Here is a 17,636-nt window from a genome sequence, read left to right as displayed (position 1 = left end):
ACAAAATCTAGATGTACACGGGAGTATGAAGTTATTATGTTGGGCCCCCAATCGTTTGTGCCATGTGGCACCTTTATGAGGTTAAACTGTCTCAGAAAAAAAAACCTTTCTAAGGTTAAAAGCCAAGTACTACTTTAATACGATACCATATGCTTTTCATGCCCTGAAAAATAGCACGAATCTCTTGGCTTTCTGAAGACTTCATTGCAAATTTCTTCAACGTACCAATGACAACTCTTCTACAATCACAAGCAACGCATTACATCAGGTCCAGTCAGGTCTGTGTAGATCTTTTGAGGCTGATTACAAGACGCAGTTGAGGATATCACTTCATAGGAAGTGAAAGTGGACACGGCTAGAAAATCCAAACTAGAGCGCTACTGAGTGATCAGAACATGGGTTTCGCCAACAAGAAGATTATCCACTTCTGCCAGCAGGAACTAGACACCTTTCTTTGGCTCACGCCTAGCAATATGACGATGCCCGGAGACTCCTGAAGCCTCAAGAACTTTCAGGCAAGGAGAGCCACCGTCGCGGCAGTCATCGTCCCGCGCCTTGCTCCCCTTGCAGCGCTCCTCCAGGAGCTGGCCCCGCTTGCCGAGGTCGCTGTGGAGGGAGAGTGCCTGTAGCTCAGAATCAAGGGTCTGCAGGCCGTAATCCTTGTCATATAGACTTTGTCCGGTGTGAAAGTAGTCACTTTCTTCGCTTTGGTAATAGTAGCCCTCCCCTTCAAAGCACTCCAAAAAGTAGAACCCACCATCGGCCTCCTGGAACAGATAGCCTTCGGCATCTTCAAGGAAGTAGTAGCCCTCCCACTTCTCTGCACATGATGAAATTATACGAAAAAACAAAGAGTGAGTTCAAGAGTCTAGAACTAAAGCCGACAATTGTAGGGCAGCTATGGTGCATAGCAATGAGGGGCAAAAATGCAGAAGGGATGGGATGAGGAAAATAGGAGTTAAGTAACATGATGTTGGATTTAGATGGTGAAGCACACCCTTAGCTATATGTAGTGTAAGCACATTGAGAAATTAACATGGTACAATCATCAAGTTAGCCTTCTGGGTTAATCTATATGACTTGAGGAAAATACATAATTAAAAGACATAGGCATAAGTGAAAAGGTGAGCAAAATGAGCATCTTCCTGCTTGTTTACCAAGCTTCTTATTCTTAATTTAAACCGACAAATGCAGAAAGAGGTACTGAGGATTGGGACTAAACAAAGAGGGTGGAGACTGAACAAAGAGAAACCAAAGACTAAAGGAACAGAGCATGATAATGAAGATTGACGATTGAGGACAAAATACGATACTATAAAACAAGCGGTTATCAAGACTGAGGATTGAGTACAAAATAATAAAACATGAAAACTGAATAACTGATTAAATGTAAAATGTCAGTCAACAGGCATTGTTGGGCTTTGCGAATCATATTCCGGCGGACCACCACTGGCTCATTGGCACACCCGATGTGAGAGCCCCGCTGGCCTCATCCATCCCCCATGTGAAAACCCGAAGACCAGACAGGGCAAACCGACGGCTGATTTCTAGTAAAACTGTATATCTAGCACAATCAGTAATATGATTAAAACTAGTATAATAACAGATCCTTCAAACTCATGAACTACTGCCGATGAATGAGTAACCGAGATCCAATACAGAAGACTGAACCGACAACACAAGATCCAATCGCTAAGCCCTAATGGAACACGAACCAGGAATCGAACTAAGGAACGGATAACTAGAGTATCTCGCACGAGCGGAACGGATATCACGCTGCCTGCGAACGGATCGAGGAACGGATCTCGGACTACCTCGCATCCAAATCGACGACCGGATTGCGAGGGGAAAGGTAGGGACGAGGAAATGGAACTCACCGGGCGAGAACCGCGTCTTGCCGGAGGGGAGGGCTGCCGCCGGGATCTCCCTGGGCGGCGGCGGGGAACTCCGGGAGAGCAGGGCGGTGGTGGGGCTCGCCCGCAGAAGAGCGCGGCGGTAGGGATCTCCCGTAGGGCAGGGCGTCGATGGGGCCTCCTCGCAGGCATGGCGGCGGTGGGGATCGCCTGCAGAGAAGCGCGGCGGTAGAGAACGCCCGTAGGGCAGGGCGGCGGTGGGGACCTCGTCGCGGGCATGGCGGCGGTGGGGGTCCGCTGGACGGCAGGGCGGCGGCGGGGGTCTCCCCGAGAGCAGGGCGGCGGTGGGGATCCCGTCGAGGCCATGGCGTCGGCCAGGTGGGAGGAGGGGAGAGAATGGATCGGGGGAGAGGGGGAGGGGCGGGGGATTTCGGGGTGCGGAGCGGGGGCAGATGTGCGGGCGGGGGAGGGGAATTCGGTTGGTTCGGATCGGCGGGGGCTTTAGTACGAGCAGGGAGGATACGAGAGAATTTGCTAGTGCTGTTTCCGGGGCTCTGTAGCAAGGAAAAACAAAGAGAATGCAAGGAGCAAACCAAGCATATGCAAGGCAGCAGAAGCAGCAACAAAAAACGCATTGCAAATCCATCTTCAGAGCCTGGTCAGAGGACTTACACAGATGGTGCTGAACCCCCATGAGCTCCACTCCTGCAAACCAAATCTTGCTTGCAGATGATGTTGAATCCCATGGCTTCCTTCCTCTTAGGTGCTGCTCCCCACTCCCCACCAGTTGGCTGTTTCTCCTTCTCTGTCCATGGTGTCCAACGATGTTCTTCTTCCCCTTCTCAAGGAGAAGACATGAAGAAGAACTGCTGCTTGGGCTGTGTGGCACATGAAGGGGGGTTGGGCTGCAGCCGCTGGAGCCATGGAGAACTTGATTTGCCTGTTGGTGATGAAGGAGCCTTGGCTATTTGGTGAGTTCTTCAGACGAAGAAGAGGGGTGCCTGCTGGGGGAGGAAGAAGAAGAACAGTGCGGCGGCTCAAGGGGGAGAAGACAGAGCTGCCTCCGGACAGCGCTGCGTTATACATAGGCAAAGCCAGAGATGGACAACGCATCGGACGCGCTCCACCAACCATCTGTCCCTGAAATCACGCCATGACCTGTCAATCCCTTCGGTTTCGGCCAAAAATTAAACAGTAGCGCCACCTGTTTTTGGCAGGTGATCAAAATATTTTAAATGGCGCCGATTTGGATCTTTGCTTGCGCATGGTCCACGCACCACGCGGTGTCGCGTGCCGTGCCTGGTTTCCATCTTCGCGGTGAACAAATTAGGACCAAATTCAAGGCTTTCCAACTATAATTCGTAGTACTGTATATGGTTTACAAAAATACTAGCAAAAGACTCGTGCGTTGCAACGGGAGAAAAGAATACCGCACACTCTTAATTTACACAAAATGGTCTATAATCTAAGTATTTGTAACTACGGCCCAAATAAAGATGGTCTTTGCCTACAAAAGCGCAAGTTCAAGATTCCACATGTCTTCTATTTAAACAAAGCTTGGGTGTAGATTTACTACACACAAAGAAAAGGGCAAGAGATCTTCAATTTCGTCTCCAATCCTGATTTTGTTGAGATGTTCATCTACAATCCGGATCAGTACCAATATGAAAGGAAGACGAATAATGCATCGTTGATTAAGATTGCACCCTGGATAGTATTTTTTTTTAATGGTTAAAAGATAAAATAACATTATATTAAGATTCTATATATTTTTCTAATCAAATTCCATATATAACATGTTAAATTTAGAGTTACAGTTTAGAAGATATGAGTATTTCAAAAAACATTTGATATGTAGCGTTGATTAAGATTGCATCATCGATAGTTTATTTTGAATGGTTAACATGTGAAATAACATCATATTCATATTCTATATATTGTTCTAATCAAATTCCATATACAACATGTTAAATTTAGAGTTACGGTTTAAAAAATATGAGTATTTTTAAAAACATTTGATATGTACTGTTGATCCAGATTGCACCCTAGATAGTTTTTTAAATGGTTAACAGGTAACATAACATCTTATTCAGGTTCTATATATTTTTCTAATCAAATTTTATATATAACATGTTAAATTTGAAGTTACGGTGATATGAGTATTTTAAAAAACATTTGATATGTACCGTGGGTTTAATGTCAAAACGTCATAGAGTTTTAAACGTCTAGCAAATATGCTTGTGCATTGCAACGGAGAAAAAAAATCATGTAAGTCTCATGTTGGAGACACTGTCTTGATTCATCTCACAGGTGTGTGGCACATTCAAGTGGTCAGAGAGCCGGAGTCCTTCGTGAAGTTTTCGACGAACAAACAAAGAAAGTAGAAACGTATCCATAAATAAAATAAATTGGAAGCCCAAATTGCAAAATACTAAATGATAGGGTGCTACCTACCCCTGTCTTTCTTGTGTACTTCGTTAGCAGAGTAACCGCTACTGACGCTGCTTTGTTTTCTCCGTCGCTTGTAGGGGATTAGCGTCGTACCGGCTGACGCGTCGGCGCCAAGGGTCATGTATTTAAGGCGTCATTGTACCTGTGAGCGCACCTAGTGCCTTTGGCCGTACTTGATTGCGGCGTGCCTAGGACGATCCTCACGCTCTGAGTGCCTCGATCTAGAGCCAAAAGTCGAAGGCCATCGACTGATGCACGCCGCCAGCCAGCCAGCCTAAATGTCGACGCCCTCATCACCCTATTCCTAGACCGAAGGCGACCGTCAAGAATGTACGACTTGAAGTTCATATAGTATTGCACGTACATATACAATTTAAAAGGTATTGGACAATGGACGAAAATATCGGCCATGTTGATAACCATCATGCATTTTACGTGAAGTAGGACACTCTTTTCTTGATATAATTTCTTTCCTTATTTTAATTTCTCCTTTTATTTCCATCGGGACATGTAGCCTATAAATTCCATTCAATTTCCTTCTTTTAGTTTCTCTTTCCTTTCCTTGCTGGCTAATAATAGCGGAATTTATTCCTTATTTCTCCTTACCCACGTTGACCCTCTACTTTAATTCTTTAGGCAGCTTATTAATTTTAAATTATAGGTGTATATAAGTTGGTTGGATGGGCTTTCAAGAGCCGAGGTGGGACTATTGTTTGTATAAAAAAACAACTTGCCTTTCCATCAAACAAGCATCAGGCGTGGCTTGGTTGCATGTGCCCTTGGGGACTGAATGCCATGGCAGGAGTTCGATGGCTCGCTCCAGTGCCTATTTCCACCAGGGATTATTTTTCGCACGCTAGATGGGCCTCTAGATTCTGATCGCTGGGTCGCTGCTTCCCGTGCTGATGGATATGCGGAGATCCAATTGATCGGATGGGCTGCTGCGGCCAGATGGGCCGCCTTATTGCTAGATGACCAGATGTATGACCGTATATAGGACGTCCCTAAATTAGTACCATATTATTTATACTGAAAAAATATGGACGTATTGAAAAAAAACTGAAAGCGTAAATTCATGGAAAGAAACGTATTGTGACGGTGAACCCACGGAGTCAGTCCATACTTTATTATTAGGGATTAGGGATAGATTACAATATAATTATATTATTATAGCATAAATGCCCGTGCGTTGCAACGGGATACATTGTTACCCGTCCCATCCGTCCATTTATTTCCATTTATCATGTCCTACTGTTATTCTGAATCCCTATTAACATTAATTTATATTTATACTTTTCCACTTTAAAAATATGATGTCTGGAAGGTAAATAGTTTACAATGCTTGGTGTTATTTTGTTGACATGTTGCCGCTAGCTATAGGAGCACACCCCACTCGCCAGCATGACAACTTCTCTGGACATCATCATCTCGCCTCGTTGGTGATCAGGATTAGAGCACGCAGAGTTGCGGGAGAGATGGTTAAACGGAGGACTGGCGTGCCGGGCAAAACAGGACACGAGCAAGATGTATTGTTGTCACTTTCTCTCCTTACTCTTCACCCCTCCCCCTCTCCTTCGTGTCTCGCCAACGACATCGGTGACATCCAGAGTTGAGAAATTTTAATTGTCAGCAAGTCAATGAGCTCCAAATATCTTGTCCCTCAAGAAATATTTATTTGTAATATTTTGCTAACTTTTAATTATTGTATCTGATAACATATTCATAATATGTGGTAGTCATGAATAAAGTATGACAGTAACAACAAACGAAAGCAAGTAATTACAATCGGTGCTCGATTAGAAAAAAAATTTACAATCGGTGGCTTGGTGGGAGTACTCCGGCAGCTTCTCGTCGGTAGGCATTAAAAAAAAGCAATCTCCCCACCAAAAAAACTCCCAAGTACGTGGCCCTTGTCCCCATCGACCTCTGCTACCCCCCCGCTGCCCTCCTCCCTGCTCCTATTTCTTCGCTCGTGAATTTACGTCACCGCGTCGACCTCTACTCAGCGCAATCATTGTCATTCCGTTCAGTCTCATCGAGCTCCTGTTGCTTGGCTTGTTGACAACCAATTTGTAAAAGTATATAAACCGGTGGGATTTGTTATACGGGAGCAAGGTGGGACTATTCAACACGGGCCGATGACAGCGAGGGAGTCGGACCAGCGGACAGGGCAAGCGGCCCACACGTGAACGGATAAAATTCCAGAGTTAAACGTTTTTGAATGAATAGTACCACCTCGGATGTAGAAAATAATATAGATGAAATAAAACTGAAAGCGTAAATTCACGGGAAAAAGCGTATTGTGACGGTGAATCCACGGAGTCAATCCGTGCTTTATTATTAGTGAAAGATGTATAATACAATCGTGACAAGTTTCGTTTGCTTGGTGGGCGGCAGAATATTTTGATACAAGGTAGGGGTACCCATAGGCCAATTTCAGGTGGGACCGGAGTGTTCCTCGAGGTGGGTTAGCACGCGAAGTCGAGCACGTGACACCATGGATTTTTTAGAAAGGTTGTGATTGGAGGATCAAGGGTTAAGTGGGCTCATAAGTGCTTTCTCTTTCGACTCGATGGAGTGTGACTTTTATTAGCTCAAAAAATGAACCATCAAAGGGATACATAACACAACGAGCACCCGTTCACGACGGACGCGACGGGCGCGAATGACTAAACAAGCGATGAATCCATGTAATGGTGTGACAAATCATTCACATTTTCAATTCATAGTGAATTTTCTTTTAGAAAAAAGTGGTATATTATGTCACAAAGTGGCCTCCGCAATTTTCGGATAAACAAAAGATATATGTGCATCACCGTACTAGTACTAGGTACCAAGTTACTATGGACATCATGGGTAGATAAAACACTTTCACAACTTTTGTCGGCTTCGCTCGCCCTGAGCTCTTATCCTTTCTTCCCTCATTTTCCGGCGAGGTCTGTTTCTGGGTTATTGAATTGAGCCTTTAGGCTATGTTCAATTAAACCTCTCTTTGAGAGGTTTGGATGTGATTGAGATGAATTTTGACTTATAGGAGATTTAATCCTTTTCAATCCACTCCGATCCTCTTCAAAACTTTTGCAACCGGACAAGCCCTTAAGAGGTGAGGTTCTCGACGGGCACTCCCCTTGTCGTATGGAGTTCCTCCTTATTCTTAGCTCCAATGTCTTCAAACTCAATGGCGTAAAGTGCTCCAGAGACCACGAGATGCTCTTCAATTCATAGTTGGACGCATTGTCAACCTACTGCCAGTGGCCATGTCCCGACCTTCTTACCCTTGCTTTGTGGATGGCGGCCAAGATACGGCCGACGATCATTTTCATCCATATGCGGCAGTCTCGAGCTGCTTTTGAACGTATAGGATGGTTAGTGGTTAGAGGGTGACAAGCCTTTGAGCTCCGGTTATCGGCGTCAATGGCAGAGGTGGACACATGGCCTCTTGTGTACGCTTGCTAACGTGTCGCGTGGTGCTTGGCTACGTTTGCTTCTATTAGAGTATCTACAGTTGCACTTTGCAAATCTGGTCCCTCAAATGCCCGCGGATGCTACTGGATGCGTCCGTAGACAGTGACCGACCACTTCTTAAATTAGTCACTTTGCATCCTCCTCGCTCATATTTCATCTCCTAAATCCATACAAAACATGCAAAAGAAATCATACGTACTACATATTATGTACCACTCTAGCTAATCTTCGTCGTCGGAGATGCCCACGACGACGATGCCGAGCGTCGGCTGGACGGGCGGGTAGGAGGGCTCCGGCTCATCCTCCTCCTGCTCGACCTCATCCATGTAGGGCGAGCATCTCCGCCTCCTCCGCGGCCTGTTGCGCCTTCACCTCCTACTGGCGACGGCGTCTGGCCTCCGCAGCCGACTCCGACCAAAGGGAATTGAGGAACCTGCTGCTCCGCCTGCAGTTCCGCGTCGCCAGCGCCCCCACATCCTCCTCCTCCTCTGGATCCACTGCATTCGGAGGTAGCCCCGTGGCGATCCCGGCTGAGCGCCTAGCCCGGATCTGCTCAGGGAGCTCGAGCTGATGCTCCGGCGTCAGAAAGGGCTCGCTCCTCACCCGACGACGTGGGGGCATGGCTACTAGGCGGACGGGTGGAGTGGAAAGTGACGGCAGCAGTGGACAGGAGGAGGAAAATGCGGATGGATGGTAGGGTTTCGGTGCTGCCGGTCGACTTAAATAGTCGCGCTAGGCATTACGCGGCCCGTCGGAACTGCGCCACACGACGCCACCGGTTCGACAGAGGAGACGAGCTTCGGATTTGCCGGGTTTCAGGGTGTTTCTGACTGGGACCTCTTCGTCAGTCCGACGTGACGAGTGTGCCCGTGCGCCCCCTTATCCATCTCATATTTGGGCTGGATATGAGGGATGCCGGTCAGCCCAGGCGTTTGAGGCCCGTTTGAAGTGTTCGTATGGGTCAAAAAATCGTGATCGGTCAGTAACTGGGCAGCTCGTCCGGACGTTTGAGGAAGGTTTGAAGCGTCCGGCTGTAGATGCTCTTATGAGTTGGTTAAACACAAGCATTTCAAAATGGTTTGTATGTATTGCGAGGAGAACTTCCCACACTTTAGCCCGGAGCAATGATATGCGTACACGGATTTCATCTGATTTCAGTACGTACCATTTATTTAACTGTTCTGCATACGATGATTTTCTAGTCCGACCGGTACGACCAGAGCAAAGCATCTCTAAATGCTAAGGCCCACAAACTGAATTATCTCTAATCGTACAGTGTTGGACATGCATTCTATCGTACGTATAGCAAGGTTCGCTCAAAGATACTAGCACCGTACGAGTGTTGGACGAAGCTGTCGTATTACAAATATCGGGTGCAACGTAATCGACGACTTTTCTGCTACACTGGGAGCCATACCTATCCAGAGCTCTGTCTGACTGTACACATCGACCCACAACGATGGGGAAGGATGCGTATGGTTCCGCATGCCTTAGAGCAACTCCAGCGGCCGCGCCAAAAAACGCGCGTGCAGTAAACCCAGTTTTTAGCGCGCGCAGAACGTTTTGCCACGCTTCAGCGGTGACGGGAAACTCACGCGCGTGGGAACCTTTTGCGCGCGCGTGAAAAGGCGCCAGCTCGCGTGCCATTTTTGGTGCACCGCTTCCGGCGCGCCTATAAAATGCGGCGCTCGCCACGCGTCTTTTTCACGACTCCTCTTCCTCTCTGCCACGCGCGCCTCCACCGCTCGCCACCGACGCGCCTCCACCGCTCTAGCGCCCCGCCACCGACGCGCCACCATGCGGCCGCGCCGTCGAGGAGCGCCGGGCTACCGCGGCGTCCGCCTGCGCCTCAACGGCGGCTACTACTCGGAGATACGCTCCGGCGATCTCCGGCTCGGCCCCGGCACCTACGGGACGGCGCGCGAGGCCGCCCGCGCGTACGACGCGGCGGCGTGGCGCCTAGGCCGGCCGCGCGGGCAGATGAATTTCCAAGACGTGTGCACGCTCCAGCAGGCGCTGGACGTCGCCCCGCCGCCTCGTCTGAACACGGCACAAGACCGTGCGGAGCACGCTGAGCGGCAGCGCCGCCTCCTCGTCGCCCAGGAGGACGAGCGGGTCATGGCGGAGTGGCGCCGGCGCCACCCGGAGGACGTCGCCTACGAGCAAGTCTACTGGGCAAGGCGCCGCGAGGAGGACACGCGAAGGCGCCGCGAGGAGCGGTTGGACAGGCGTCGGCGGAAGGCATTGGCGAATGCGCAGTCCGATCTTGTTGCATCAGGTGGGCAGTCGTTCTTCACGGCAGACGATGATCGTTGGTTGGACATATGGCTCGATACCTCGGACGACACCGCCGAGGATGATAATGGTGATGATGATAGCGACTTAGAGTAGTTATCTATGCAATCTATCTAGTTTTTATCGTTTGTCGTTTTTATCTATGCAATCTATGCTTTCATGTAAAATATCTTTGTATCATTTTAAAAAATCTATGTAATCTATCTAGTTATCTATGCTTCCGATGTATACATCTAGTTTGTAAAATGAGCGCGCGCGCTGCATTTTAGCGCGGCTGCTGGAGCCAGTACTGCGCGCCGCGCCAAACCAGGCAATGGGCACGCACTAAAGCTGTTTTTTGCGCACGGCGCGTTCGGCGCCTGTTGGAGATGCTCTTAGCGTGGCTGCCACAGTGCCACTGATTGTAAAAGAAAAAAGTCCCCCCCACCCCCCAAAAAAAAGAAGTGCGGGCAAAGTGGAACTAGTGGCGCCGAATGCTGAATTCTGAGCTCGGGAGACACGAGACAGCACGAGATCTGAGTAGTCTAGTAGCAGGAGTAGGAGGCAGTACAGAGATCCACTAAAGATTATACCATAAAAAAATAGGCGCCCTTCACCATTACAAGATGCTTTCAACTTTTTTTTTTGGTTCAGTTTGTACATGGTCTATATCACAATACTACCACCGTCCCAAATAGAAGGCGCAAATTCAGTCAAAAAGTTGACGGTTTCTAGGTTTGACCAAATTAACACACAAATATAAAGATAAACAATATCAAATCAATATCAGCATACCACCATTAAATATATTTTTATACTGATATTGATGGTACACCAAGCACGAATAAATCCATATTGTACTTGCTGATCCTTCGAGTCATCGTCTTCCTCTCAACGCATCCCCTTTTCCTAGATTGATTTTTCCTTAGCTGGTGGCGGGAAACTCAGGGCCGTGGGGCGGCCAAAGTTGCTCGGGGCAGTGAGCTTGGGGTCGAGGGGGAGGCTAGACCGGGTGGAAAGGAGTTGTTGCCGACGGTGCGAGACGGTACCCGGGACCCATCGAGGTGAGGGGAATGGTTGTGGGTGAAGTGAGGCCATGGTGATGCTCGAGTGTGCTCGCGGGTTGGGCGCGTGCCGGCATGGAGAGAGAGGACATGGAAGGGACGTCATCACCATACTCTGTTGTAGTTCATGTGGAACACATACAAGTTTACTGGGCCCAATATAACGCGTGTTCCACGAAAGAAAACAAAGAAATGTAATGTAAAAAAATAAACAAAAAAGAAGAAAAAGATATGTACAAAGCTATCACAGGGCAACACAACGATTGCCGCGCTACGCTTCTGTCCCTAAGGGCTAGTTTGGATCGAGACCCGGGAGAGATTTGCCTAGCCTGGAGCTTGCCTGAGATCAGCCTGGAGATTGTTTGGTTGATGTCCACGGCAGGCAGACACTAGCCTGGCCTGGAGCATGTAGTACATTAGCCTGGTTGAAACACCAGGCACACCCATTAGCCTGGATCAGGCGTGCTTCATCGGTAGCCTGGCTTGTGCCTGAGATTTTAATACTACTTTTTCTTGTGGGCCAGCAGCTTCTTACGAACTGACAAGCGAGATGATTATTGCGCAGGTTATGGACACGAACCAAACATGTTGCTCCCAGGCTAGCCTGGCCAGTCAATAATTTCCACGCATCCAGGCCATGGCCAGGCACCACTTTTTACCAGGCATGAGCGCCAGGCATCGATCCAAACTAGCCCTAAATGTCAGGCACCGGCGCAAGAACTCCAGCCGTGCCTTGCCTGAACCTCGCCCACGACATTCGGGAAGCACGACTGTCACAAATAAACCACAACTACTGCTGGACCTGGCTGAAAAGTATGGAGAAGAACTGGAACAATCCTACTAGCCGACCTGGGAAACAACTCGCTGCGAGGGATCATTCCAGATAAGGACTCTCACAAACTGCTCCAAGCTAGTGGACTTTTTTTCTTTTCGAAAAGGGGGTTTACCTCAGCCTTTGCATCAGAAAGATGCATACGGCTCATATTATTAAAAATAAAATCCAGTAACAAAGTCTCCAAATACTGAGGTGCGAAAATAAACAAAAAGCTCGAAAGAGCTAAAACCCAAAGCCACAACCGGCTGGCAAACACAATAGGAGCACTACATGCCTATCCTATTACATGACCGCCATCCAAACCGGTTGAAAATATCCCGCGCTACCATCTCCCATCGGGTAGACGCAGTAACCAAACGCTCCCTGGCCTCCGTCGGAGTGAGTAGCGACCACATACGGATGAATGCCGTGGCTCTGAAGATAACCTGCAAAAAGTGAATGTTTGTTGATCTGTTAAATACTAAATCATTTCTGCAGTTCCATACTACCCAAAGTAAACACGTATGTGTCTTGCAGTATCGGAATCAACCACATCAAGCCATGTTCCAAATAACATGTTGATAGAGGTGGGCTGATTAATATTAAATGTAATATGAATCGACCGCCACAAAATCTTAGCCAACGGACAATTGAGAAAGAGGTGTTTGATGTTTTCGTTATGATCGCAAAAACTACACCTAGAAGAGCCCATCCAGTTGCGTTTTGCCAGGTTATCCTTAGTCAAAATGACTTGTTTACGCACAAACCACATAAACACTTTGATACGTAAGGGAACCTTTACTCTCCAAACGTGTATCGAGGAAGGGACAACGCTAGAGTTAATGACATCCAGATACATAGACTTAACGAGAACACACCGTTCTTAGTAAGCTAGTGGACTTGATCGTCTTCCAAACAACCGTGTCACTACTGGAGTTCTTCATCGGAATTTTGCCGCCTCTTCTACAAGCCTCTTTGTTGTTCTTTGGGGAAGGGAAGGGTTCGCTGATATCCTTCTTGCATGACCAATGGTTGCCAATAGGACGGCTGAGATACGCTCTTCCAGCTCTGTTCTCTTTTGCCAAGGACTCCTGTGGCACTGTTGCCTCTCAGTTCATGCATGGTAACTGGAATATCAAGCTCCATCCCAACCTGTCTCAGACGGCGCTCCTCGAACTGCAGCAACTGCAGAACTGCATCCTGGGCTGTTCACCGGCATCTGATTCTCCTGACAAGCTATCTGGAACTCGATGATTCCTCTGAAGCACAGAATTTTCTTGTGGCTGGCTTTTCTTGTGAGGACAATATGACCAAGAAACAGTGGCAAGCCATTTCACCCACAGCAGATTGTGATGTTTGCCCGGCAACTGAAACCGTCAACCACATCATCTTAAGATGCCGTCATGCCTCGGATTTTTGGGAACCTCTCGGTCTGCTGCATCTTGCCACCCATGCTCACACCATCTATGGTTTTGTTGAGAATGTCATGTTGCATCAACAGCCTTCCTAGTTATGGCATGGGCTGTAGTCTTCGCCGCCTGCGCGGTTGCTCTCTGGCAAGCTCGGAATGACAGGATCTTCAGTGCCAAGATTTGGACTGCACGAGGGCAAACACGCAGCACTTCTTCTACTGCTATGGAGTAGTCGTGCACGACACCGTGAAGATAGAGTTTCATTAAAAGTGTGGGCGCAACGTTTTGAATCTTTGCTCTGATGTAATCGTTGGAAAAATCCCTCCTACTCGCCTCTCCTTTTTCTCTCTCATGTTCTGCTCTCTGCATCTGTGCTGAGCAAACTTTTAACTCATGTAATTGATCTCTACTCATCCAGGCCCCGACATGTTTTGAAATACGTAAGGTAGACAATGGTCTACCTTTTTTTAAAAGAAAAAACAGCTCCGAGCTAGCGATCGATGTCGCAGTTTAGGCCCCCTTTGACAGCAAGCTGAGTCTTGAGATTTGGTTAGGTGAACCACTTCTGTCCTTGGCTGAAGATGTATGCGCCTTGTCACAGATTCCTGTAAAAAAGACACACAGGGCTGTAAGGTTGCACTGCATTTTTAACCTGAATGAACGTGATCATCACACACTTTGGCTTAAGATTGTTTCAGAATTGAAGCAAAGTATCACAGAATAAAGTCGGTGAAACAGATAACAAATTATGTCTACCAAGACTTCAATAGGCATGGTAAATCACCATCGATCTTAACATTAATTGATAGCAAATAGAGCTACCCGACTGTACACTGAACTTGTGCCTTGGTCGCTACAGCAGAGAGATGCATATGCATGGTTGCTGTTTTGGGATCTCTTTCACCAAATAGCAGTGGGCTGGCAAGGCAAGAACCTCATCACTCATAGACTATTTAACCACCTGATGGCAATGGAGAAATAAAAAGAGACAGTAATTTCAGATTCACAACCGGCAGGAGATGGAAGGCACTACGGCGAAGCACCATTCGATCTGAATGGAACAATCAAAAGGAAGTTGTGACAAGATCTCAGTGCTCCAACAATATCCGACATGTGAGGCATGGTTATTCCAGAGGCAGCACCAACATACAACACACGATTACCAGGAGCCTAAGATAAAAGCGCATCCTCAACTACTATAGCAACAATCGGTCTAATTTACATTGCAACCTTGACAAGCAAGGTTTCATCCCACATGTGCAAGAAGCATAATAGCGTATCACAATCTAGCAACAGAAGCTGAAACTAATGAAGAAGACCCAGCTGAATCTAAGCTAGTTTGACTTTCGCTTATCCATGTCATAGTACCAACATTAGCAGTAAGACTAAAAAATGTGTGTCGAACAGCAAAAGCAGGTACACCAACTGAGAGCAACAAGCACGGACCTGGAGGGAGATACGCTTCTCGACATAGACTCATCATCTTGACTGCAACGAGGACACACATCAGGGTGCGGCAAACCACGGCAGGCAGGGTGGTCTGCTATTTTTGTATCCTCAACAGCGCCCGACGCTCCCAAATGTGAGATGGCAGCGGATGCTCGACCTGACGAATGAAAAGACAATGCAAGCAGACTAGGCAGAGTGCTGGCCTGATTCCATCCATCCCAGAGAAGCTGATGCAAGAATTACTCCAGTGTTTTGACCCGATAGAAGAGGTGATGTGACAAATGGCACATCATAGTTTTTGCCAGTAGTGACAGCGGAAAGCTGAATCTATCATCCTCTATAAAAAATCACGAATATTCTTCAATGCAATGCCGAAACAACTTGTTGTTTGACAGTAGTGTGTCACAAACTCTTTGACATTAGTTTTAGCTTTGGGCGCAAGACTTATATTAACATGAATTGAATCCACGCCACCCAGGATCTCCAAAGACAAATTTGAACAGAAAATATTGCATAATTTCTTAGCAGTCGATGTCTAGCTGTAGCATTTTAGCGCCTGCAGCAATAGAAGAAAAAAATGTACAATCACTTCCAAGTTCGCACAACACTTTCTCCTGGATCCCATGGAATCATTAGCTTTGTAGCAGTGCTTGCATTCATGCAGAAAGAAAAAGAAGCCACCTGATTGAAGTTGATGGAAGAATGTGACATTGATAACATACTTTCTCCTCTGTTTAACCACCAAGCATGGTAATCTTTCACTTTGATCATACAAGTAAAACTCAAAAGGTGACGATTCTCTGAATTTCCAGTGTAAAAGCAAACATTTCCCTTTGCTGGATGTCTGATTCTCACCATCAACAATAGCACTAGCTCCCAATGGAACAATAACACTAGCTCCCAATAGAGAAAGATCAACAATACCTTAGGATAATATTTCTTCTTTTTCCTGGCTGAACTGGTTAAGCCATTCTGTAAAACTGACATGGCACCGAGACACTTTTCTAGCAGAAAACAATTCCTTCACTGGATCAATTAAAGGATGACATTCCAGTTTCAAGTATTCCTTCTGCGCCAACGAATTTTTACACAACATTTTGCCCCATAGAGCGCAAGCAGCATCAAAAGATAGATCAAGGATCATTGTTGGTTTGCTTGCATCACGTTATGTAGTAGCTACACCTCCAGGTCCCTCTTCACACAACGCAAAGGCTGGAGGATAATTTTCAGATATCACTTGCAACATGTAACCTAGACTGGCGGTTGACTGTATGCCGGGGTTCCATGGCAATATAAGATATGCATAGACGGCATTCTGCGGCTCCCTCCTGCCATTGTCGACCCTTGCATTGAATACCATCTGTACTAGAGGGCTAGCTCTCAAATGGCAGCACACATGACTTGTACAGATGGCCAGCTGTTGTATGTTCAGGCCCAAGGTACACAGAGTAAATGGATTAGTTGCCACTAGTAACGACGATACTCTCTCGTGGTTGCTCTTGTCAGCATGCTCTCCGACGAAGCAACCACTTGTCACCCGGGCGGAGTTGGGAGGGGAACCATATTCAGTGGTGGCGGAGGCCGGACTACTACCTGAGCATTTGGTCGAACTATACTTGTGAGTACCAAGGTTGCCGTGGTTATTTCTGCAGCGACAGTTTTGGTGGTGGCGGTTGCAGTAGCAAGAAGGCTGCTCGGGTTGGCAGCAGCTATGGTGGTGGTTGCTGTAACCGTGGAGTTGGTGACTAGTCCAGTAGTGGTGGTGGTTTCTGCGGTAGGAAAGCAGCTCGGCGAAGAGATGACAGAGATCAGAACACTGCTCAAGCATTCAGTCGAACAGCAGGTTGGCGCCAGTGTTGTGGTGGTGGAGGTGGTGGACCCTGCATCAGGGGGGTGAAGACGGCAGCAACACGAGTGACACTGGCAGTCCAGGTGGTGGTGGTGACCGCAGGAACACAAATCAGGGCGGCGTTGGTGGTGGGAACCGGCTCCTCTACCGGTCGTGAAGGCACGGTAGGGTGCTACAGTAACCTGTGCAATGGAAAATACGTAAGGCACGGCAGGTTACACTATAGCAGAGTTTACTGTTTGAACCCTGTAGCAAGATGTACTGTTTTCGCATTGTAGCATGTACACTGTTTATGTTCTGTAGCAAGATATCTGAGCCATTCATACTAGATCTGAAGGCTGAAAGGTGGCCCAAAGGTAGGCTACTGTAGCACCCTACCGTGCCTTCACGACGGTAGAGGAGCTGGTTCCGTGCCTTCACGACGGTAGAGGAGCCGGTTCCGTGGTGGTGACCAGGCGAAGAATCAAGCCATAACTCCACCTTCTCCCTCCTCTCTCGAGCCTCTGCTTGCCTAATTTGAAGTCTGAGGTGCTTCTCTTGTTGTCCTTCTCCAAGAGCCAGATCGTGTCATCATTCGGCAAGAACTTGAGCAAGGCATTTCCTCGAACACCTTACTCGCAGTTCCTCCACGTGCACACTGAAAATGCCCTCGGGAAGAAGCTCGCCACACAGAAGCGCCCCTGGTGGTCGAGGTCGACCAAGATCCATACGCGTCGTGCGCCATCGAAGCAATACGCACTCTCGATTTCAGGGATGGGATTTGGATCGGGGATTTTACTGTGTCAAGCACAAACCATAGACAAATGCTCACCCAAATCAAGTCGATGCCGAGGAAGGAGATGTCTATGAATACGTTTTGTCAGATCCCAAATGGATCAGACATGGATTTGAGTAGAAATCAAGAGCAGAATCAGCGGAAAATGTATGGATCAGGAAGAACAGGCATGAATTTGAGCATATAGTGTACGTATAAGTGTATATATTGATATTTAAACCAATAATAAT

The 17,636-nt window shown here is 47.5% G+C and overlaps 2 protein-coding genes across 3 annotated transcripts; one reads left to right on the top strand and one right to left on the bottom strand.

Moving 5' to 3' along the window:
• Positions 1–164: 164 nt before the first annotated feature.
• Positions 165–2,930, bottom strand: LOC125515106 (uncharacterized). Of its 2 annotated transcripts, none has more exons than XM_048680533.2 (2): positions 1,878–2,516; positions 165–820 (listed from the first exon to the last, which is right to left on the bottom strand). In XM_048680533.2, the coding sequence occupies exons 1-2, from the start codon at positions 2,497–2,499 to the stop codon at positions 441–443; spliced, it is 1,002 nt and encodes a 333-aa protein (XP_048536490.2). In that variant the 5' UTR covers positions 2,500–2,516; the 3' UTR covers positions 165–440. The 2 variants fall into 2 exon arrangements, 1 of the variants encoding a protein (XP_048536490.2); XR_007286817.2 differs by lacking the exon at positions 1,878–2,516 and adding an exon at positions 2,526–2,930 and having other exon boundaries at positions 542–820.
• A 6,600-nt stretch (positions 2,931–9,530) lies between these two features.
• Positions 9,531–10,160, top strand: LOC147966393 (uncharacterized). The gene has a single exon (XM_087530816.1). It carries the CDS (start codon positions 9,567–9,569, stop codon positions 10,158–10,160), a length of 594 nt encoding a protein of 197 aa, XP_087386942.1. The 5' UTR covers positions 9,531–9,566.
• The last annotated feature ends 7,476 nt before the right edge of the window (positions 10,161–17,636 follow it).

The sequence above is a fragment of the Triticum urartu genome, chromosome 6A (assembly GCF_056163025.1).
Source record: "Triticum urartu cultivar PI428250 chromosome 6A, HENAU_Tu73, whole genome shotgun sequence".
NCBI classification, from domain to species: Eukaryota; Viridiplantae; Streptophyta; class Magnoliopsida; order Poales; family Poaceae; genus Triticum; species Triticum urartu.
Note: the sequence above shows the minus strand (reverse complement) of the source record. Positions and strands in the feature narration are given on the sequence as shown.

What these genes read in the sequence shown, in the direction of transcription:
- LOC125515106 (XM_048680533.2), bottom strand. Translation starts at nt 2,499, where the DNA reads ATGGATTTGCAATGCGTTTTTTGTTGCTGCTTCTGCTGCCTTGCATAT. An exon ending in CAAGACGCGGTTCTCGCCCG is followed by an intron (nt 821 to 1,877) that starts GTGAGTTCCATT and finishes CATCATGTGCAG; the next exon opens with AGAAGTGGGAGGGCTACTAC.
- LOC147966393 (XM_087530816.1), top strand. Translation starts at nt 9,567, where the DNA reads ATGCGGCCGCGCCGTCGAGGAGCGCCGGGCTACCGCGGCGTCCGCCTG.